A 24773-nucleotide genomic window follows, 5' to 3' on the forward strand; every position below is an offset into this window, starting at 1 on the left:
TCTTAGTTCTCTCTCCTCCTCCATCTGAAGCAGGTCTATATTTCTGTCCTCCAAGCTTCAATTCTCTCCTTCATAATATCAGCTCTGTTATTCAGGGTGTCCAGATTTTTCTTTATCTCATTGATTGTGTTTTTCACCTCCAACATTTCTGATTAGTTTTTCTTTATAGTTTCAATCTCTTGTGAAGCAGTTCATGATTTCATTGAACTGTCTATCTGTATTTTTTTTGTAACTCATTGAGTTTTTTAGGGTAGCTATTTTGAATTCTCAGTCATTTATAAATTTCTGTGCCTTCAGGATTGATTTCTGGGTGCTTGTCATTTTCCTTCTGGTCTGGAGTATTAGTATATTTTTTAATACTCTTTGACGGCTTGGAGTTGTGCCTCCACATAGTGATAGTATTTGGTTGCAATGTTCCCACTGCCGCCACTGGGTGGGGGTCAAGAGCTGTGTATTCTGAGCCCATCATGATCCATGGCTTGCTCACTCACAGCTTCTGCTCTTCTATCTGTGTGGTGCTCTGGCTGACTGGCTGACCTGGAGTGCCAGGTGTGGGGAGAGGCATTTCCTTCCACCTGGGCTATCCCAAAGGTGTTCTCACTCTGCCCTCACCATCTGCTCTCCTGGGGTGCTAACTTGATGAAGACACACCCACAATTGCTTAGCCATGTCTGTGTGGGGCTTTCCCACAGGCTGTGAGGTAACTTGGAGAGCAAAGGTATTCCTGTGAAGGGCCGCCCCCCCCCCCCCCCCAGAGCTGCATGAAGTCGTGTGGTTGCTGCTGGTTGGGAGGAAGAGGAGATGCCCTTACTACCTTCCATTTCCTCGGGTTGGGGGGGGGGTCCCAGAACCTCCACCTTCAGACGTAGGGCTGCATGGGCCTCTCAGATGTCTTTTGTGTGAATGTCCTCTGTTGGTGTATGAATGTCCTTTTCACTGTATCTTACTGGGAAGAGTCTAAGGGAAGAGCTCACTCTGCCACGATGCTGACGTCACTCGCTCCTATGTATCTATATTTTACTTTTCCTCCAAACATCACTAGGCCTTCGTAAAACACCAGACATATGCAATAATTAAGCTTAGTTTTCTTTATTATTTTGTTCACTTTCAGTCATAAAAATAATAGCTTTAAACATATTTTAATTTTGTTATTATGAAGGTAGATTTTTTAGGGCAGGAAGATAGAATATCACTTACTTAACACTTTGTTAACTTCTTTTGTGAGAGGTAAGTATTTTGACATGCCAATGAAATCCATGCCAACATTCCCATCTTCCTAAACCTGTGGACTTCTTCCTCCACAGCTGAGGTTAACAAAGTTCTGTGAAGGACCAGATAATAAATGTTTTAGGCTTTGAGGGTCATACGGTCTGTGTTGCAACTACTCACTTCTCCATTGTAACATGAAAGAAGCTATAGACAATACATAAATAAGTGAGCATCACTGTCTTCCCATAAAACTTTATTTACAAAAACAGATGGGGCCCTGCAATCCTGTTTGCTGACCCCTGCAAAATAGTATGTCAGGTAATTTCTGTCATCTCAGTTTGAATGACTATTGGCCAACATTGAATCTAGGCTTCAGTTTATTTTTTTATTTTTATTATTTTTTTAAGGAAGATTAGCCCTGAGCTAACATCTGCTGCCAATCCTCCTCTTTTTGCTGAAGAAGACTGGCCCTGAGCTAATGTCCATGCCCAACTTCTTCTACTTTATATGTGGGATGCCTACCACAGCATGTCTTGCCTAGCAGTGCCATGTCCACGCCTGGGATCTGAACCTATGAATCCCAGGCCACTGAAGTGGAATGTGCACACTTAACTGCTGCACCACTGGGCTGGCCCCAGGCTTCCGTTTATTAAGCAATCACATTCAGACTGAATCTCAGGTGCTCAACCTAACATTAAAATCCCAAATCCTGAGTGAATGAAACTGTGTAAATAAATTTGGCCTTTGCCAGCCTTTATTCTTTTTAAACAGATACCCCTAGACTTCATGCCAATAGAGGACGTGGTTCCCACGTTCCCTCTTAGTTGCCTTATAAACTGGCCCCTATACATGAAGGGCAAGGAGGGATCAAAGAAAGAGGCAGGCCACTCCCAACTGGTAAGTGGCAGTTTTAACAAGAAAAGGAACTTACTTACAAGACTTGCCTTTGGTGGTCACAAGAGGAGTAGATTTCTGCACTTATCCACCAAATCTTAAAAGTTTATTACAGAGGCCTTAACTGGGTTCAGTCACTTATACCGTCCAAATGGCCTCAGCAATACCTTACTCACCCAAGACCGTGTCCTCGGAACAGCTCCCACTGTGGGAACGGTTGGCAGAATTTACACTCCATGGACAGGGGAGAAGAGGAGCCTCTGATTGCTTGGGTCCAGCTCAAGGGCCAGTGGGTGTTGATGTCTGCTTGATGACCTCCTCCAACACTGATACAGATCAGAAGGTCTTATTGGTCCTTTGATGATGGATAAGCCAGTGTGCTTCCCCAGGTCCAGGCAATAAGGAGGTTCATTTTGTGTAGAGAATTTTAAAACAATAATAAAACCAACTAAACATATTCTGCTTTTTCAATATCACCATGTGCTGGCACTTGTAAACAACATCAGGGATAAATCACTCCACTCTGCTGAGAGCGCTCGATCACCTGCCTTCTTTTTCCTGGAATGCTACTGTTAGGTTATTTCCTCTAGAAACTGAATTCACTATTCTCTCCCTGGGCCCTGAGGGGTTTAACTCTCTTTATGGGCCTAGAGACAGTGAGAAAAAAAGGGGAGTTCTTCTTCCAGACAAGAGGCCTTCTGCTGTGATGTATCTGACCCCAGAGAAATTTCTTTAAGGCTTTTATGTCAGAGAAGCCAGCTTCTGCAGACGGGTGGAAGAACCTGCTCCCATCAGCCAGGCAGCCTCAGAGGAATGAGGGGTTCAGCTCTGTCTTTCAGTCACTAAATGTCCTGATCTCAGAGGTCTATTCCTTTTCAAACAGGGCCCTAACTTTTGAATAAGAGAACGAGCAAGGTTGTGCTTTCACTGGCATCATAACTCTACAACCTGCACAGTTAGAGTTTTGGAGCCTGACACTCAGCCCTATCAGCCCTGCAGCTGCACAGGACCAGGGATTCTTCTGACACGCCATACAAGCTTCCTGGCTTTTGGAGGTAGTTTATATTGAGAATTCCAGGCCTTATGCTATAGTTTTTTCCTTTCGTAAGATCTGTAATGCAGTCAGAAATAGCCATGCACTCCACAATCTTTTGGAATCCCTATTGTTGCCATCAGGAGTCACTTGACTACCCAAAGTTTTGTCCCTGATTGACATTCCATCCCATGCCACCATCGGTGTTAATTTGCATAATTTTGTTGTCATTGCATGCCACAGACTATCAAGGATGGACGTCATTCACAAGGTCATCAAATATGTGTTTAACTTGGTCCAGAATTCCATCTTGTTTCCAGGAGCATGCCTGGTGCCAACCAGCAAAGTCTAACAGGAAACAGTATCTAAGCCAGAAGCTTCAAAAGACTTTAATGAAGGGACGGGATAGGGAGGTGTGGGGAGGTCTAAGGGCACCAACAAGGGATGGTGAAGTATCCAGAGACTAGAAACAGGGGAAAGCATTATCACTCCGAAGTCTGAAGGGGCAAGGAGAGAAAACATTACTGTTGCTTAGAGGGGGCTGGAGGATCACACGAGGAGCCTCTACCTCAAAGCTATGGCTGTAGAGGGATACAGCCCCTGCCCGACAATACAGCTCAGAGCTGAGAGGGAGCAACAGGAAGCTTCGGAAACTGCTTCCTTCTAGGCTTAGCCTCCTGATGCCTCCTAGTGGTGGAAGCCAACCAGGCTGAGCTTATGGGGGAGCCTGTAGGAATCAGCTCCAGTGATCACAATAGAGGGCAAAGACCCCATATAATGGTACCCGGGCAGTTGAGGGAGAATGGAGAACAACCAATACTGATGTTTCCATTTCCAACTCTTTACTTCCAGTAAAATGGAAAGATGACTTGAGATGAGAAGGTGAGGTAACAGATCATTAAATATAAGCATAATCATAGTTAATCATATATATATATAATCATAGTTAAATCATATTTCATATATATACATATAAAAGATTTTTGGCCTGTATCTCAAAAGGACTGTGAGAAATTAAATGATGTTGCTGTAACAATGTCCTCTCTGATTATGCGAATAAAAGTTTTTGGAGCTTACATTTATTAAAACCAAAAACAGGAATAGAATTGACAATGAATCCTGGCTAATTTTAGCAGTAAATAATATTCATTCATAAATTCATGAAGTAATTGAAAAAAGTGTCCTTCACTCTGAAGAGATGCATTTCCAATAGAATTTTACTTATATTTACTATTTTACCAAATTCTGTGATTATTTTTTGATCAATTGTGTAACAAAATTGTAATGATATCTTGATCCTGAAGAAATATTTGTTTTAAAACTTCAAATATTTAAAATTTTAAAATATTTTACTTAAATGTTTAAATCTTTTAAAAATATTTAAATATTTCATAGGAGGTTTAAAAGAGGAATTTTAGAGTCACAGAACTGAAAAATATTTTAAAATTCAACATGCGCACATGTTGAAGAGAAGTATCTTGGGTGACAAAAAAATGACTTTCAAGGATAAAAATATTTTAGGATAAAACTCTGTGGGATAAGTGAAATGGAAGTAAGTTCAGAAAAAGAAACCATGGAAAATTTCCAGCTGTTCACAAAGAGTTTATGTATTTAAAAAAATGCTTGGGGCCGGCCCCATGGGGTAGTGGTTATGTTGGGTGTGCTCAGCTTTGGTGGCCTGGTTGGAAGGCTCAGATGGTGGGGGGCGGACCTACACCACTCATCAGCCACACTGTGGCAGTGACCCACATATAAAGTGGAGGAAGACTGGCACAGATGTTAGCTCAGGGCTAATCTTCCTCAGTAACAACAACAAAAGCTTGATGACAGTCGTCATATCACTATGGTATTTAAATTCCTTTATAAACATTTAAAAGAGAGAGAGAACAATTTTAAGATGTGATATTTACAATATACCAGAAATCTAATCCTTTAAGGTCAACATAAAAATTTTAGATAACACAAAAAAAGTGTGAAAGTATATGGATGCATGGCTTTTCAAAATACTTTTAGGGAGTATCTGGGCTAAAGTTTGAAGAACACAAGAAGAGCAGGTAGTTGTACAGTTTTAGAGACTTAATCTCTAAAATACTGTGCCCTGCTCAACCTCTGCAATTTTTGTCTCTTTTTCACAGACTCTGAAAATTCTGAGGATCTGAAGCTATAGGACTAAAATGGGAGGCCTGTATCTATCCTGGAGGATTGGTGCCTAGGGTTACTGTTATGTAGCTACGTTAGGCATTTAAAAATCTGACGTTTTCTGTATCGAAACCCTATTTGGAACATGATTTCGACGGGAAATGTATTTAAAATTCGAAACAGATTTAAAAATGAACCTTTGAAACACATCTATACGCAGGGAACTAGAGTTAAAATTACAATTTCTGCTAAATTAAAGATAAAATAGCAGTGTTTTATTTGCTGTAGATGCCAAAACATTTGGCATTGTCAATGAGATATGTTTCATAATTACCTAATGTCATTTATCATAGAAGCTCTAAAATGAAATCTAGAATGATTTCTCTTGCTGAGTTGTTGCTTTTTTTTTTTGACACTTTGTATTATTAAAGCTACAAAATCTATAATTACTATTAGGACGCTTTCACTAAACGAAGCACCAGTAAGTTGCCTTACATTATTCACGTCAAAACTTCTGAGTCATGTGAAACAGAAGAGGGATTCTAGAGTATTCTTATGCTCAGAACAAACTAATTCTAACAGGAGCTGTGCTAAGTACTTTTCATAAATTATCTAATTTAATCCTACAGGCAACTCTGTGTGGTATTATTTCGATTGTTTCATATAGGAGGAAACGGAAGCTTAGAAAATTCAGTCGATTTACTGCATCTCTAGCGGAGCCAGGAAATCTTAAACCACTGAGCACTCCGCTGCCTGCACACAAGGGGTCAAGGAATCACATTTACTAGCGCTTCAAGTATAAATTCTTTTGCGAAACAAGGGCCGTCTAACGGTGCTTGACTCAGACCCTTGCCGGGTTAGCTCAGGTCGGTGGTCCTCACTGCGTGGACCGGCTTTGTTAAAACGCAGATTGCTGTCCCCCTCCCTCCCGGAGCGTCTGATTCTGCAGGTCTGCGGTGGGATGGAGAATCTGCATTTCTAGTACGTTCTCGGGTGATGCTGCTGCTGCTGGTCCACTTGACAACCACTGGTTTAGAAGTTTTAACCCTAAATCCACTGGAAGAGTGTTGGTCGGCGCAGAGCGACGACAGCTCCTAACGTCCTTCCGAAGCCTGGGCCCCGCGCCCGGGACGCGTCCGCAGTCGTGGCCACCGCAGCCCCCTCCCGCTCGGGCGCTCCTCCGCGCTCCTCTGCTCTCCCCGCCGCGGCCACGCCCCCAGCGGCCCATTGGCTCGCGGGGCCGGACGCCCCGCCCCCGTCCCTGCCCGGGGCCAGCCCGGCTGAGGCGCCGCTGCCCGAGAGGGGATCCGAGCCGTGGCTCCGGGCGGGAGGCCATGCTGGACTTCGCCATCTTCGCCGTCACCTTCTTGCTGGCGCTGGTGGGAGCGGTGCTCTACCTCTACCCGGTAAGCACGCGCTCCGCCCTCAGGGCGTCGGCGCCGCCGCAGCCCCGGTCCTCCCGCCGCAGCCCCCGCCCGCGCGGGCCCGGCTCCTGCAGCACGTGACGCGCCCCGGGCGCGCGCACGGCCCGCTTGGAGGAGGGGCGGACGGCTCCGCTGCGGGGCGCCTGCGCGGCTGCGGGGGCTGCGGGCTGGGGGCGGGGCCTCCGGGTCCAGCGTCGCCACGCCCCCGCGGCCCCGAGGCTCTGAGGGACGGTAGGCAGCTCTTCGGCAGTAGCTGCAGACCCTGACCTCCGGTCCTAGCGGGTATGGGAGGACGCTCCAGGGCGCCCTGCTCCACTCTCCCTTCCCCCTTCTCGAGGATTGTCCCGGCGTTTCTGTGCCGTCTGCCTTTCCGTGCGTCTTCCGAGCTGTCCCCGCCGGAACCCGAGTCCTGAGGGTGCAGCAGACCCCTGGGGCGCTCTCAGGCGGGGTGGGGCGCGTGGCGCTTCCGGGCTCGCGGAGCTGACCCGGGAGGAGTCGCCTCTGGACGTGTCTCGCGCGAAGCGGGGTGGTGCTTCTGGTAAAGTCGGAGTGTAGCCGACCACCTCCAAGCACGTCGCTGGTGGCGGCGGAACTCCTCCTGAAGCGCGCCCTCGGAGCTGGTGCGCGCATCAGCCCGGAATCTTGCCCCTGCAGTCTGGAGCTTTCAGTGTGTCTGTTTTTCTGAGAAACTACACATTTAGTGGCCTCAGGTCTTGAATCTTTGATCATCTTTAAATGAGACTGACCTTTGATTAGCTAATAGAAGCAACGCTGTATTCTTTCAACCGATTACGTGCCGGACACGGTTCCGCGTGCTGGGAATACAGCAGCGAACAAACTAGACACGAGATTCCTGACTCATGGAATTTATATTCTGGCGAGGGGAAACAGTGTAAACAGATGACATATGTAGAATGTTCGTGTGAAGTGTTATGGAGCGAAGTAGAGCCGGGGTTAGGCAGGATTGTTATTTTAAAGTAGGATGGTCAAGAGATGACAAATTTGAGCAGAGACGGGAAGGAGGTGAAGAAGCAAGTCGTTCACATATTTGGGGAGGCATTCCAGGCAAAGAGAACAGCAAGTGCACATCTTCGGGGGGAAGCATGCCTGGTGTGTTCCAGGAAAACGAGGGGACCAGTGTGGCTGGAGTGGAGGGAGCCAGGAAGAGACCGGTCACAAAGATCAAGTCAGATGATGGGGAGGAAGGGCGGACCTTAGTTGTAGGCCATCTTGTGGACTTGGCTTTGACTCTGAGGTTAGCCACTGGAGAGTTTCAACAGAAGAGTGACATTTAAGTTTAAGGGAATTTAATTTTGTTAGTTAAATTTTAGAAGAATCATTTTGGCTACTATGTTAAAAGAATAGACATCCCTGGGGCAGGGATGGAAACAGGCAGAGTAGTTAGGAGGCTGTAACAGTTTCTGTGTCAGATGGTGTTGGCTTGGACCAAGGTTATGGTAGCAGAGATGCTGAGAACTGGTCCATTGTGAAGATAAAGCCAGTGGGATTTCCCAGTGGATTGGATGTGAAATGTGAGAGAAGAGAGGCATCGAGGAGAACATCAAACTTTTTAGCCTTAGTAGCTGGAAGGATGAATTGACTCCAGGGAACATAAGGGCTTTGCTGTTGTTTTTGTTTAGTTTTATTTTGGTGGCAGGTATTGGGCTTCACAGAGATTAGGAATTTCGTTTTGGATGTGCCAGATTTGAGATGCCTCTTAGACATCCAGGTGGAGATGGTGAACTGGATATATAAGTCTTGAGTTTAAGAAAAAAGTCCAGGCTGGAGATATAAATTTGGGTGCTGTCAGTGTATAGATGGTATTTAAAGCTGGGAGACTAGTTGCCATCTCCCGGAGAGTGTGGTACAGGAGAGAAGAGGCCCAAGGACCAAGCCCTGGATTCTCCAATGTCGGGAAGTTGAGGAAGAAGAGCGGCAAAGGAGACTGAGAAGGAGCAGCCAGGTAAATAGAAGGAAGCCAAGTGTTTTATGCAGAAGAGAGTAATCAGCCAAGTCAGATGTTGCAGTATGTCAAGTTAAGACCTGAGAATTTCGTAGTACTGATAATCTTAATAAGAGCAGTTTCAGTGGAATGGTGGTGGTAATAAACCTAAATGGAGTGGGTTCAGAGATATCCAGTATAGACAACTCTTTAGAGTTTTGCTGGAAGCGGGACTGGGAACTGAAAAGGGAAGCAAGGTAAAGGAAATTTTTTAAGGTGGGAGAAATGACATTGTGTTCATATGCTGATGAGGACTGTCAAGTCTGGAGGGGAAAACTGATGCTGTAAGAACAGAGGAGAGAATTGCTGGACCAATTTTCTGGAGTAGGTGGGAGGGGATGGGGTCCAGTGCAGGCGTGGAGGGATGGGGGTACATTTCATTTGGAGCACAGACAGTTCATCCCTAGTGAGAGGGAAGGTGGGGTATATGGGCAAAATGTAGGCAGATAGGTCACTGTGGTATGGCCATTAGCTCCTGATGGCCTTCATTTTTTCAATGAAATAGAAGCAAGATTGTCAGTTACTGGTGAGGATAGGGATTTGAAGAGAGAGGAGGAGTGAAATAGCCATCTATCTAGAAGATTAGGAGAGTGATGGCCTAGGGAAGTGTGATTTCCAGGCAGCTCACTTGAAGTTCATGAAATTAAAATAAGACTAGTCAGCTTGGCTTTGTTTCTCTTGAGCTGTGTGGGTCCAGGGGCGGTTGACAGAAGGTTGGATTTAAATAGAATTGGTGCTTTGCTACATGATTATGACGAAAGGATATAGGGCAAAGGAGTGGTTATAATGACTGGCCATGGAATCTAACCTGGGTAAAGTGGAAAATGAGTATATGAGTGGGTTGGGTTACAGGTCTTTTTGGGGTAAAAATAGTTTTTAGAGGCAAGATACTAAAAGTAGTGAGAAGGAAAGATAGGAGGTGCTTGGAGATTTGGGTGCTTGATGTTAAAACTCTTGAGATGTTGAAGTTATTGGCAATGTCCAGATCTAGTGTACGACCATGGGGATGAGTGGCTGAGAGATGGCTCAGGAAAGAGGATTAACTTGTAGGAATAGAAGTCACGGGGGTGATGGAAGACCTGGGGATGGTAGTCCTGGGCATCGTGTGGTGTCTAATTTAAGTTAGAGAAAAGGTCATAATAACATTATTCTGGATAGTCTCAAGGCAGATGGTAGCGGCAAGGCTACGATTATCAGGAAGATTGAAGTTTTGCGGGGTCTTCCCAGGTGCATGGCAACTTGGGATCCCTCTCATCCTTTTGGTTATTTGGGAGATGTGGATCTAGTAAAGGGCAGGAGCACATTTCACCTGGGCTTCTGGGGCGCCCTCTTGGTTTCTGCTAATGGAGTGTGGAGGTGGGTGTAGGAGCCGTTGTCCCCAGAGCGCACAGACTCCTAAGGCTCCCTCTTCCTGCGCCTGGGGGAGCTGCCGAAGCGCTAGGGGTGGACTTTGCACTTTGTCAGAGCTTATTCACTGCTACTTGTCAGCAGTGTATTCCAAATATTTCAACATTTCTGTCATAGCTGCTCAGTGCAGTTGTTCAAATATTCAAAGACTTCAGTTGCGTTTTCTTTCCTGTGAAGCTGTTCTTTCTGGAGCTCTCCATCATCCTTCCGCAGTCAGTGCTGGTGACCATCGTGTTCACTGCGTGGCTCTTGCCCTTTTACTCTCATTGTGGTATTTATTGCCCTTCACCAGGTTGTGTACCCTGTTTCCTGGATCCACATGATTCTCTTCTTTTTTTCTTTCACTTCCTTTGTTTGCTGTAGAGCGTCATTTTCCGATAGCTTCCTAAGAAAGTGCATGGAAAATACACTTAACGAAACCTTCCTCATTTGAAAATGTTTCTGTTCTAGCTTCACGCTTGAGTCATAGTTTGGGTCAGTATAAAATTCTAGGTTGGAAATAATTTTCCCTTAGGGTTGCAGGGGTTGCCACCCCTCAGCCTGTTCTTGAATCTTAAGGTCTCTTTCCGAAAGGAAGGTAATCACAGGAATGGAGAAGGACACCTAGGGTGTCTGAGGGATCTCTATACTGACATTTTACTAATTGTTAAAGCCTTGTGTCTTATCCTGCCTTTCTAGTTACTGAGGGCAAATCTGATTGCTTCTTGTGGGAATCCTCGTCTGTAGGCCCACAGAGCAGGCCTCTGAACCATGTCAGTCAATCACTCCAACAGCTAACTCTTTTGAAAAGTTGATTGAATTGTTCATCCACTGTTGTCTCCTCTCCCATTCTCTTTATCCTTGTTTCCTCCTTTCTTATCCCTTTACTTTCATTCTAACAGAATTTCAGGAGGAAGAGATAATAAATGTTATCAATCTACCATGTTTAAAGAGAAATCAGGAAGCTTGTTTCAGTCAGTAATAATTTCAGCCTAGAAAGTAAAAGGTAGGATTTTTTTATACCGTTGACTTTATCTTTTTCTTTTTTTTTTTAAGATTTTATTTTCCCTTTTTCTCCCCAAAGCCCCCCGGTACATAGTTGTGTATTTTTAGTTGTGGGTCCTTCTAGTTGTGGCATGTGGGATGCTGCCTCAATATGGCCTGATGAGCAGTGCCATGTCTGCACCCAGGATCCAAACCGGCAAAACCCTGGTATTTATCTTTTGGCATATATATTCCAAAGGAGGAAAAAAGTAAACTGTACAAAGATTTTCGTGGCATTACTTATAATAATGAAAAAACAAGAGAAAGAAAAGAAATAGCCCAGATATTTTACAGCAGTATAGAAGGAAAATGAATAAGCACTTCCAACTACATGATGTAACTCAGTTTAGCCTTTAAATGGTCAAATAAATAAATAAATATGTATTCATTTCTATAATGTTAAGTAGAAAAAAGGTCAGAATGCTAGGTAGATAAACTGTGATAGATGCTAGTCAAAATCATTGACAAAATTCAGAATTGATTCTGGAGTTGAATATTTTAGGTTATTTTTCCTGTAAATAGTTAATTTAAAAATTATTTTATAAAAGTCTTATTATAAAAGTAGTATGCCTGTTGTAAAATAAAAAATAATGCTGACCCCAAAACACAGCAACCGTAAATGTAGTACAAAATTGTGAAAATTAAAATTCCCCAAACTTTTCCCCAGTTCATTCCTTAGAGGTTGTTACTTTAACAGTTTGCTATGAATTATTTTGTTATTTATTTTTAAACCAGATACCTCACTGACTGTATGAACCTGAGGAATAGTGATTGTGTTAAAGCAAAAGACGAATATCATGTTGTATTTTGGTAAATTCTTTGAGTAGAAAGAGGTGAACTTTATTAGGAATGAAACTATGATAAACATGGCTTTTTTCTTTTTTGAGCCAAGCCAGATGGGACCATATATAGACTCATAACAAAGAAAAATATTCTTGATTATGTATTAATTGATGTAGAATGGATAGTAAATTCTTCAGACAGTTTAGTTAACATAGAGGAAGAATATTAAGATAATTCTTTTCAATACAAAGAACTCAGGTTTTGTATTTAATATAGCAATAATTCCTGAGATTTAACCTAATTGGAAAGCTATCATTTAAGGTCCTGCGGAAGTCTTGGCAAAACACGCCTGACTTATGGGCTATATATGATAATTCGTTACACTAAACTAATTTAAAATTTTTTCTTAAGGCGTCCAGACAAGCTGCAGGAATTCCGGGGGTTCCACCAACGGAAGAAAAGTGAGTAATTATTTTTTTGGAATCAAGTAGAGTCAACTCTTAATTTTTTTAGTTTTGATAATTTTTGATATTAAAACTAAACCATGTTTTTAGATCACTCAGCTTATTTAATTCCTTTTTTACTCTAAATTTATCTCTGGGCATACAATCTAAACTTTGTTAAGAACAGAAAGGAGGGTTGTTATAAATCAAAACCTTTAATTGCTTTCACTTCCCCTAGAGAAACAGGATTAAGATAGAAGGAAAGCAGGGGCTGCCCCGGTGGTGTAGTGGTTAAGTTCATGCACTCTGCTTTGGCGGCCCTGAGTGTGTATCCTGGGTGTGGATGTACACACCACTCATCAAGCTATGCTGTGGTGGTGTCCCATGTACAATACAGGAAGATTGGCACAGATGTTAGCTCAGGGCCAATCTTCCTCACCCCCACCAAAAAAAAAAAAGAGGAAAGAAGAAAAAATTGCCGTAGGTGATCTGATTTAAATCAGCCAGAGATGTACATTGCTATCTCAGGATGAGGTGCTGCAAAAATTGGATAGTTTTCCAGTGTCTAGGTCAAAGATGTTCCTTGTGTAGCTTTCTTATTTGGCTTGAAGTGTTATGAATTGTCAAAATACCAGACAAATCTGTATCTAAATATAACTACAGAAAGCAAGAAGTCAAATATATTGAGTTTTGGATTTTGCAGTAATTTGAGTTTCATGTACCTTTGGTCTCATCTATTGACATAGTTAATTCAGAATCAGCTGTTGTTTTTCTGGTTTTTCCAAGTTAAATTGATTATTTTGTCAAATGTTGCTCTTTTCTCAGAGATGGTAATCTTCCTGATATCGTGAACAGTGGAAGTTTGCACGAGTTCCTGGTGCATTTGCATGAGCGATATGGGCCTGTGGTCTCTTTCTGGTTCGGCAGGCGCCTTGTGGTTAGTTTGGGCACTGTCGATGTCCTGAAGCAGCATATCAACCCTAATAAGACGTGTAAGTTTACTTTTCTTTCTTGTTAGCTGATCCTTATCTTTTAAGAATAGAAGTCTGTAAATGAAGACCCATGCGTTGCTCTTGGACGGGAATAGCTAACATGTATTGAAGGCTTTCTGCTGCGTGCCAGGCATTCTGTTGAAGTTTTTGGATTTATTACCTCTTTAAGACAGAGTATAGTAAAATGGTTATTTTTTCATTCAATTTATAGATCTATACAATAAAATCCCAATGTAAATTCCAAGAAGATTTTTTTGGGAACCTGAAAAAATAGTTGCAGGGTTTATCTGGAAGAGTAAAGGTACAAGAGCAGCTAAGAAACATCTAGAAAAGAATATTAGTGAGGGGAAGACTGGCAGCATCAGATAGAACGGTGGATTATAGAGCTAGATTAATTTAAGGAATCTTGTACTGTGTCAGGACTAGACAGACTGATGGAACAGAGTAGGTAGTCTGGTACATACACCAAGCAGAAACAATAAAGATAGCCTTTGATGATAAAGGAGAAAGATAATGAATGGTTTTGGGGAAACTGGTTAGCTATTTGGAAAAAATAAGTCTTAATCCCTGTCTTACTCTTTATATCAAAATAAATTCCAAATGATTAAAATTTGGAGTCATAAAAGTAGTAGAAGAAAACATGGTTAAATATTAAAGTTTTGAGTTTCTTAGAGTGACGTGAGATCTAAAAGCCATCAAGCACGAGATGAGTAAATCTGTCTCCATAAAAATGAAAAATTTCAATACAATAAAAAACACCTTAAAAAAGGATGTAAAAGAGAGAGATGGGAAAATCTTGGCCGCGTATTACTAACATAATGTGTAGTAACGATTACTAGATTTCTGTGAAATAAAAAGGCACCATGAAGAAGTTTAAAAGAGAAATGGGGAAACTGTTTACCACCCATATATATAAAGTAAATAAAAACTAGCAATTCAATAAAAATAAAATGCAGTTGTAGAAAAATAGACAAAAAAGGTAATTAAGAAAGAAGAAATACAAATGACCAATAAGCAAATGAAAAGATTTCAACCTCACTAATCAGTGGGATGCAAATAAAAATGAGATTTTTAACTCTCTGACTAGAAGAGATGAAAAATGTTGGCAAAACTCGTTGATGAGGGAGTGGAGAAACATAGAGTGTAAAGGTTTTACAGACTTTCTGGAGAGAAGATTGGCAGTGACCCTTGACTTACCAATAATATCTTAAGGAATTTATCATAAATTGGTAATCACATAAATGAGAAAAGACATATTAGTATTATTTATAATAAAAATTTGAAACAAACTTAAATATTTATCAATGGCTGAATAAAAGAGTACATTCAGACCTTAATATAATGATAGAGACAGTTTATTTTGTTTATCAAATCGTTGTATAGCAATTACTACATGTCAGCACTATTGTAAGCCCTCTACAAATATTAACTCACTTAATCCTCAGAGCAACCTTGTGAAGTAGGTATTGTGATTGTCTGCCTTTTGCAGAAGAGAGAGCTGAGGTACAGAGAGCTTGTTGTTTGCCCAGAGTCACACCATTGCTTGGTGATGGAGCCGGAGTGAAGCCAGGCAGTCTGGGTTGAGTTCCTGCTCTTAGTCACTAAGCTTTCCACAACGTGGAAGGATGCTGCTGTCAGGAAACACAGTGATGAGTCAAACCAGGCGTGGTCTCTGCCCCTTGCTGTTTATGGTCTAGTGTTGGGGAGTGGGGAAGCGTGCAAACAGTATTCAATGATCACACCGGTGAACTGAGGGAAGCGCTCTGAGAGAAAGGGCTGCAGTTCTTTGCGAAATCTGACAGATTTTTGTCTGTCTCTCTCTGTTAAGAAATGTTAACATGGGCCGGCCCGGTGGCGCAGTGGTTAAGTGCGCCCGTTCTGCTTCTGGGCGGCCCGAGGTTCGCTGGTTTGGATCCAGGGTGCTGACATGGCACAGCTTGGCAGAAGCCATGTTGTGGCAGGCGTCCCACATATAAAGTAGAGGAAGATTGGCACAGATGTTAGCTCAGGGCCAGTCTTCCTCAGCAAAAAGAGGAGGATTGGCAGTAGTTAGCTCAGAGCTAATCTTTCTCAAAATGAAAAATGTTAACAGTTGTTAATAAATCTCTAAAAGTGAGTGTCTCTGTATGGTGGGAGTTAGGTGAATTTTGTTCTTTGTATTTTAACGTGTTGTTTGGTTTACAGTGACGGTGTATTTTTTGTGTGTGAAGACGGTATAGTCATTAAAGAAACACTTGAAAATGAATGAAGGAGAAAAGAAAGGAAATTTTTGAACTAAGCTACATAATTTTAGGTGTAATGCTTGATGATTATACACAAACATCAATTTTGATTTAAAGTCAGTGGAATGAGCTTTTTTAAAAAAAATCAAAGATTGTTGATATGTAGATAGAAAATTTATGTAAGTAATAATGATTTATAGTGGATTTCCCAGTCAGGATATTGTATTCTGGCCAAGTTGGTTTTTTTTTTTTTAAAGATTGGCACCTGTGCTAACATCTGTTGCCACTCTTTTTTCTTTTTCTTCTTCTCCCCACAGCCCCCTCAGTACCTAGTTGTGTCTTCTAGTTGTAGGTCCTTCTGGCTGTGCTGTGTGGGGCGCCCCCTCAATGTGGCCTGATGAGCCGTGTCTTCTTGCCAAGTTTTATTGCCTCTTGAACTGATCATATTTGGGAAAGACAGATAAGGGAATTGTGGAAAGAGCTGCGTGCTCTCAGCGACAATCCCATACCTCCTCGTCTCTTTGTTCTTTTGTTGGAGAGTTTTTATTTTGATTTAATGCTTTGATTTAGAAACGTTAATTTGTCTGTTTCAGCGGACCCTTTTGAAACCATGCTGAAGTCATTATTAAGGTATCAGTCTACTGGTGGGAACGTGAGTGAAAACCACATGAGGAAAAAATTGTATGAGAATGGTGTGACTGCCTCTCTGCAGAGTAATTTTGCTCTCCTGCTCAAGGTAAGGTGGTGAGTAGTTTGGCCTGGAGTTCTCTGATGCAGATAATAGTACATTTTTTGACTGTTGGTGTGTCTTGTCTTTGCTACTCTTTTCTTACCTGTCTTTCTAAGCTGATTTTTATTCTTCTGAAATTCTAAAACAAAATAAACAAAAACAAAGCAAAAGTATTAACATTTAGACTCCCTGTGTAAGTCGGAATGATGGGAGTCAGAGATCCTGAAAAGAATTTCTATATCGATAGATTTGTCCTTTGTTTTCAGGCCAGACTCTAAGCCAGTGTTTCCCAAAGCATGGTCTGTGCTCGCCTGAAGTGCTCTCACACTGAAAATGCAGATTCCCGGGCCTCTGCTTGGACGAACTCAGTCAGGGGAGGGGACCTGATATTTTGAGACGCTCCACACATGGTTTACAAAGGTTAACAATACTACTCCATCCATTTCCTTCTCCCTGAGGCTCTCAGGTGAGCCTGGTGTGCTGCCTGACAGTTCTCTGTCCCTAGACCTGCACGCTTGTTCCCGTGTTGCCGGGCCTCCCAGCCCCTGGGCTTGCTGTGGGTGTCCTGGCCGCCGCCTTGCTGAGTCTGTAGGGTCCTGCACGTCTGACTCCCCAGTGTCCTCTCCCCACCAGCAAACTCAGTCCACTTCAGTCCTTTGTTCTTTCTTCTCATTTTAAATAGTACAGTCTTTCCTTCTGTCCAAAGCTGATCCATCCACTTGTGCCCTTTAAAAATACTGTAATTTATAAAAGTGCTGTGTTCCTGTAGAAAACATGGAAAATCTGACAGTATATAGAAATCACCCATACTTTGCCTATAGGTATACATATGGTCTCAAATCATACTATATGTACAATTTTATATACTTTTCACTTTAAAACATAGCATACACATTTTCCCATGTCATTAAAATTTTCCCCAAAATAACTAAAATTATGCTTGTTTTTTTCTGGTAGTCATTTTACAAAATATGGAAAAATTTAGAAGAGTCCTAAGGAAAAAATAAACATTTTTAATAGTGTTCATTACTCAGTGATAACCATGTTTAGCGTTTAAAATACTTTCTATTATTCCAGTCTTTTCTATGCACGGTAGAATTTTAATCATCATACTGTATGAATAGTTTTAGACTCTGCGTTTTTGATTTATCATTATATTGTAAACATTTTTATAACACTAAGTATTCTTTGAAAGTTACACTCGAGGGGCTGGCCCCGTGGATGAGTGGTTAAGTTCGCGCGCTCCGCTGCAGGCGGCCCAGTGTTTCGTCGGTTCGAATCCTGGGCGCGGACATGGCACTGCTCATCAGACCACGCTGAGGCAGCGTCCCACATGCCACAACTAGAAGAACCCACAACGAAGAATATACAACTATGTACCGGGGGGCTTTGGGGAGAAAAAGGAAATAATAAAATCTTAAAAAAAAAAAAATTGGCATCTCTTTGTTAAAAAAAAAAAAAAGAAAAAAAAAGAAAGTTACACTCGAAAAGAGTCTCTGATGTCAATTTTACCTGCTGAATACTTTTCAGGTTGATCTCCTTCTCCCGGCAGCCCTGCTGCTGTCCTCATTTAAGCTCCCATCACCTTCCCTGGGTGCTTGTTTCTCCACCGTCTCTCTGCCCTTCTCCCGCCTCTGTTTTCTCCCTTCTGCAGGGACTCTTAAACTTTTTTTATGACATGTACCACTTGGCAGTTTTGGTGAAACCTTTGGACTCCTGAGAATAACATTTTTAAGTATACAACTACAAAGGAAACCAACTATGTTATCAAAATACTATTTTAAACATCTTGTGATATCGTAATATATGTGCTTCATTATTAATGTATTAAATAACAAGATCTAGCAATGCTTCCAAAAGCTTCTGTGATTTTAAAGTAATGACGTTATGAGGGATAACACCATTATTTTGAGATTTTGCAATAACTGAAATATGATGTGAACATATTTGAAATCTCTATTGGTAAGAAAGTTAAGGGGCCTATAGTCACAATGAAAGGAAATGCTAAGTCTTCTGTAGAGGTTTGTGAAAAGTAAAGATTTTCCCCCATCATCCAAGTTCATGGGGTCCTGGATTCTATGCACAGACCCTTTGGTACCTGTGGACTTAAAGTTCAGAACCCTTGAGAATAGATGCTTTCAAAATGCAGTTCTTATTTTATCACTCCCTTGATCAAAAACCCTCACTGGCTTCCCTTTGCTTCTGGGACAAACTCTGAAATCTTTAATGTTGTCTTAAGACCATGTGTGATTGCCTGCCGATTTCCCTGCCTCCTTTCCCACCTTCTCCTTCGTGTTGAAACTCTAGCCACGCTGGTTTTCTTTTAGTTCTCTACCTTGTTCTCTCCTGTCTCAAAGTCTCTGTATCTGCTACTCGCTTGGCCTGAGTTGTCTCCCCGATCATCCACACACCTGGTTAATGGCACTCAATCTTCAGGTTTTAGTTTAAAGGGAAGCTCTCTCTAATCGTCCTGCTCTTCCTAGGGAGGTCCCCATTTTAGATGCTATCCTAACGTGCTATACTTTTCCTTCACAGCACTTCCCAGTGTGTAGTTCCATTTTGTGTAATTCTTTGGATGCCTGTCTCCTGAATCGTGTGCTCCTTGAAGGGAGGGTCTGTTCTCTTTGATTACTGTGCATGGTTCTTGGTGTAGAATAGGCCTCGGTCAATACTTGTTACATCAGCAAAGGAATACTGACCTTAATTCATTGTCTCCTCTTTTATCTCTGTGGATCTCTTCTTGCTATTTCCTCCCCAAAAATATTGTTCGCACCTTGCCTGGCTAGCGCCTCCTCCAGTCTCCAGTTTAGTTTCCTCTCTTCCCCATGCAGCTTCCCTAAAGTGCCCTAACCACCTGCATGTGCTACATAACAAAGTCAGGTCGGTTCTCTTGTCTCTCTCCCTTCTTAGATTGTGTTTTCCTTCCCCTTTTCATAATCCGCGTGCTTCAGACACAGCTATTTGTTTTGCTGTATGTTTAAGGTAGCTGCTTGGGGAAGAGCATTGTTGTGTACTGCAAGGACTGTTAGGCTTGGGCAAGAGGTTTTGAGTCTGGCTTCTGTCGTTTAGTATCTGCACGGTGGTTTGTGTGTTACTTGACCTTTGCGAGCTTTTATTTCCTCGTCTTAAATTGAGGATAGTAGCACCCACATTACAGATTTGCTGTGAGGATTATATGAGATAAGGATGTAAATACCTAACAGCAGGTCTTAGAGCACACTAACCACTCATGAAATACCAGTCCTTCCCCTTTCCTTGAGAAATAGATTTTCCTGCCATTTGTTTGCTGCTTTTTCCTCCCACCTTGTTCTGTTCTGTTCACATTTCTCCTTGCTTATATTTTTCCTTCTCCTCTCCTCTGAAACTGCACCTCTTGGTCAGTGTTTCCAGCTTGGCCAATGCATTCTCTCCCCCCTGCAGGGTTCTTACAGTTGTGGCTTGTGTCTGTCTTGTTTGGAGGGTTACATAGAGATCCTTTGTGTTCTGCAGAGGTTAACTCCACATTCACTCAAAATGCACAAACACACCCCAACCCCACTTACTCTCGCATTATGTAGAGTAAATAATTTTTTAAATCATGGAAAATTTACAGAAACATAAATAGAGAGTAGTAAAATGGCCATCCGTGTCCTCATCACCAGACTTTAACCGTTATCAAATTAAACAGTCTTATTTTATCTGTACCCCTACTTTCCTCCCCTGTCCTCTGTCTCGATTGTTTTAAAGCAAATTCCAGACATCATACCAACGAGGACAAGCTTTTTTTTTTGTGGGGAACATTGGCTCTGTGCTAAAATCTGCTGCCAGCTTTCCTCTTTTTGCTTGAGGAAGACTGTCACTGAGCTGTCTGTGCCCATCTTCCTCTGTTTTATGTGGGATGCCTCCACTGCGTGGCTTGACGAGGGGGTGCTAGGTCTGCGCCTGGGATCTGAACCTGTAAACCCTGGGCCACTGAAGCAGAGTGCGTGAGCCTAACCACTTTGCAACCAGGCCAGCCCTGAGGACATGCTTTTTAGAGGGCCTAACGGTGTTTAGCATGTAGTAGCCAGTTGGTTAGTTTTGTTTGGAGCTATCACCCCAAAATAAGTTGTATACTTCATATTGGCACAATAAACCTTTTGCGTTTTTTTTCTTGTTTTGGGTCCAGATCTGAGTTCTGTGTTCTGATTCTTCTCTAATCCTCTCAAACCTCATCCTGTGAATTCTGACTCCTTCCCGCCCTGACCATCTCTGCTCCGAGGCAGTGTGTACACCTCCACTCTAATTCTGTGAGTGTGATTTCTCTCTTCTGTGTGCTTCAACCCATATCCTCCTGTGACTTTTGGGCTAAATTCTAATTTAACAAGTATTTCTGGATTTTAAAATTTATAACTTTTGTCCAGAATCCTCTTAATTGACAGCTTAGTAATAATATTAATAGCCAAAATTGTTGAGTTCATTAGTTTAATAGCTTGTATGAACTCATTTAATCCTCACAAAAACTTTATAGGTAGGTGTTGTTACTTCCCTGTGTTCACAGATGAAGAAACTGAAGCACAGTAGCTTGTCCAGGCTCACATAGCCGGTAGACGGTAGCTTGTCCAGCATCATACAGCCAGTAGACGGTAGCTTGTCCAGGCTCACACAGCCGGTAGACGGTAGCTTGTCCGGGCTCATACAGTAGGTAGATGGTAGCTTCTCCAGCGTCATACAGCTGGTAGATAGTAGGTCTGGATTTGATCCCAGTCGGTTGGGCCTGTCGCTTCTCTGTATCTTGGTTCTGCTACCCTGGAATGTAGTTTTGCTTGCTAGCTTTTCTCTGCTTCCTTTGTTTAGTCTTTTTTGAGTATTGCAGTTACAATAATATTCTAATTCCACCTAGTGGTGGAATAAAAATCATTTGCTTCTCTGCGATTCTAATAACTTCATAATAGTTACTGAATAATTACCTAAAGACTTTTTTCAAAAAGAAAGTTTGTATTCTTTCTGAACAACTGATATGTACTCCAGAATCTTATTTGTTTCTGCCTCCAGGTAGAATTGTATCTCAAGACTCATTTTTCTGTAATCCAATTTTATGTTAGTTGAAATTAGCATGGTCTTTTAATAAGAACATTCTGAAGAAGTCTGTAAGTTATATTGTATCTTATTTATTCAGGGCACATGATAAGATGAATAGTGTACATTTGTTGGGCCTTTCCAGTTTATATATCAATATGTGATTTATGTAATTTAACTATAGCTGGTAAAAGAATATGTCAGCATAGATGCATTCCTGTTATTCAACCACTGGGTAGTTCTGTCTTTCGTGTAAATGTGCATCTATCACGCATGACAAAATTGGGAAGGAATGAAAGCACTTGTCATAGATTTGGACATTTCTACCAATAATAAGTCAGTGTGTAACACTGTACTATCAATGAAGCTCGTCAACAGATTGTTAGAATTCCAAGTCAGTATAAACCAGTTGAGATTCACAAACTAACAGAAATTCACATAATTCTCTAGCAGACCTACTAGATATGTGTGCCTAGAGAAAAATCCTGCATGAATCATTTGTAATATTTGCATTGTTTTGTAGAGTACTTTGCAAAACAAGTGGATTAAGCCATGAGCAGATAAAATGCACTTATGTGATACAAGTGACAGTACTGGTAACAAAATTTTTATGGTCATGGCTAGAAAAAAAAAAAAGGCCTCTACCAGAGTAGGGTGAAAGCATTTAATCTGTTAGTTGCATAATCAGCAGTGATCTGATACTGTAGGGAGATACTCACAATTAAAACCTCTGATAAGTAACGTACTGTCCTAACAGGTTTTTAGGAAACCTTTTGGGTCCTAAATTTGGTGTTTGGGAATACCATTTATAGCTTTTTTAAATTTTTAATATCTATTGTCTTACAAAGGAAAAGTCACCGTAGAACTGTTTGACTACCTATCACTCAGAACTAGGGAAAGATGTACTATGGATTTCATTTAAAAGCCAGCTACGTACAGAAAGCTCTTACGCATTATTAAGAAAAAGATACAAGCCCCAATAGAAAAATGGGTGAGGGAGTGAACATACAGTACGCTGGTGAAAACGTGTAAATGGCAATTAAATACGTGAAACTGAGGCTAGTCTGGTGGTGTAGTGGTTAAGTTCACATGCTTTGCTTCAGTGGCCCAGGGTTTGCTGGTTCAGATCCTGGGCATGGACCTACACACTGCTTGTCAAGCCATGCTGTGACGGCATCCCATATAGAAGAACTAGAACTGGAATATACAGCTATGTACTATGGCTTTGAGGAGGAGGGAAAAAATAAAAGGAATATTGGCAACAGATGTTAGCACAGGGCCGATCTTCCTCACCAAAAAAAAAAAAAAGGCATGTCTTAAAAAAATTTGAAATTTGTCTAAACTCTACCAATAATTTAACAACAAAAGAAGGCAACTAAAGCAATGTCAAGATATTTTTTACCTGTTAGATTGACAATTCTGTCAAAGGTATGGGGAATGGGCACTTTGGTATTGCTGCTCAGAGTGTAAGTTGATACCTGCTTTGTGCAGGACAGCACAGCAATATGTATCAAAAGATTAAATGACTAATTCTTAAGTCAGCAAAATAGATGTATGTACCATGATGACTGTTGAAGCATTGATTATTGTAGCGGAAGTTGGAAAATACTTAAATATCCAATAGTAGAGGATTATTTAAATGGATTAGAATGAAAACATTAAGAAAGATGGCAAAGATGTTTATTCACTGACATGGGGAGATGATTTTAAGGTTGTCTGTTAGTTTGCTAGGGCTGACATAACAAAGTACCACAAACTTGCTGACTTAAACAACGGAAATTTATGGTCTCCCACTTCTGGAGGCTAGAGGTCCAAGATCAGGGTGTCAGCAGGGTTGGTTCCTTCTGAGGACTGTGAGGGAGCATCTGTGCATTTCCAGTTTCTGATGGTTTGCTGGCAGTCTATAGTCTTCCTTGGCTTATAGATTTATCACCCCAATATCTGTCTTCATGTTTATGAGGAGATCTTGCCGTGTATGTGTGTGTGTCTCAGTGTACAAATCTCCCCCTTTTATGAGGACACAGTCACAATTGGATTAAGGCCCGCCCTGATGCACTCTTAACTCTATCATCTGCAGAGACCCTATTTCCAAATAAGGCACCTTCGTACGTACTGGGGGTTAGGGCTTCAAGATCTTCTTGGGGGACACGATTCAATCCATAATAGATGGCAAGTGAGAAAACCAGTGTACAGAACAGTTTGTATAGTATTACTGTATTTTCCAGAATATATTTATATACACACATATGCACACATATACATGGAAACACGTAACTATAGAAAAACATGAAAAGCTACATACAAAAATGTTACCAGTTGTTATCTCTATCTGGGTTGAATTTAATTGAAATTAATTTCTATATTCTTTTATATTATTTAATTTTCTTTCTCATTAATTAACCTGTATTACTGTACAATTCGAAAGGACAATGACCTATTCAACTATCAGTGATAGTCTCAGTATTCATTGAATTTTCGTTAGGAACAAAGCTTAATAATTCATTGAATAATTAAAACCAAAATTCAGTAATTTATTGAGTTTTCTCTAAGAACAAAGTCTTTTATTCATGGACTTTTTAGGACTATGTATTTGGGTTTTTTAATTCTTACAGAAGCTGCTAATATGCAGGAGTTGGTTTGGGGAGGATTATGTACCCTGCTGTTGTTATTGCGTTGTTCAGTATTTATTATCAGATTTTTTTCCATTTTAGAAAGCCAAAAACTGTTCTTTGTAAAAAGCCAAATTTTGTAAAGTGAAAGGTCTAATGTTCAATGACTTTACATAGAGAGTTATGACATAGATTACTAGTAAGACAGAATTGAATATTTAAAGAAGTATCTAATAATAACTTTTGAGAGAGTTCTTACTCTCTGTCAGAAATGTAACTTATTCTTTGAAGCAGAGACAGGACAGTCATTTTGAAAAAGGGCATTGGTAAATTCACTAAATATTTGTTGAGCACCCAGGATTTGCTGGACACTGCTAGGTACTAGAACTACCAATACAAAAAGCTGTCCTTAAGAAGGTTTATATCTAATGGTTGTCAAATACTGGTCTTTAACCAAGTATTACAGTGATGCTCATTAAAAGCGTTCATTCTGTTTAATGTTGGAACCAGTTTCAGACTCCGAGTTTCTGATAGCAAACTTTTTGCTACTTTGTATTTCTCCTCCTCTTAACTCTTCGCTTGGCCCACATCCTGACCCTTCATCTCAGAACACCTTCTATTTTTGAAGTTCATCAGTCTTCTGGTTTTCGTTTCCTTCTTGCCCGACATGAATGTAGTTTTTCCTGTCTTCCTTGCTTACATAGACAGAGGCAGAGTGGTTGAGAGCTTGGGCTCTGCGTGGGGCTGCCTGGCTTGGAACAGGAGCTCTGTGGTTTTTGTTGTGTAGCCGTGGGCACGTTACTGTTTTCTGTGACACATGTCCTCA

The 24773-nt window shown here is 41.4% G+C and overlaps 1 protein-coding gene across 2 annotated transcripts in view; it reads left to right on the forward strand.

Annotated features, from left to right (window-relative positions):
* The first annotated feature begins 6544 nt into the window (after window positions 1–6544).
* Window positions 6545–24773, forward strand: part of LOC124238408 (cytochrome P450 20A1) — a 57920-nt gene continuing 39691 nt past the window's right edge. For both annotated transcript variants that reach the window (XM_046659355.1, XM_046659354.1), the window contains exons 1-4: window positions 6545–6681; window positions 12326–12375; window positions 13183–13349; window positions 16165–16307. In XM_046659355.1, coding sequence (XP_046515311.1) covers window positions 6610–6681; window positions 12326–12375; window positions 13183–13349; window positions 16165–16307 — 432 coding nt within the window. In that variant the 5' untranslated portion in view covers window positions 6545–6609. The remainder of the gene's footprint in view (window positions 6682–12325; window positions 12376–13182; window positions 13350–16164; window positions 16308–24773) is intronic.

Source organism: Equus quagga, chromosome 4, assembly GCF_021613505.1.
Source record: "Equus quagga isolate Etosha38 chromosome 4, UCLA_HA_Equagga_1.0, whole genome shotgun sequence".
NCBI lineage: Eukaryota > Metazoa > Chordata > Mammalia > Perissodactyla > Equidae > Equus > Equus quagga.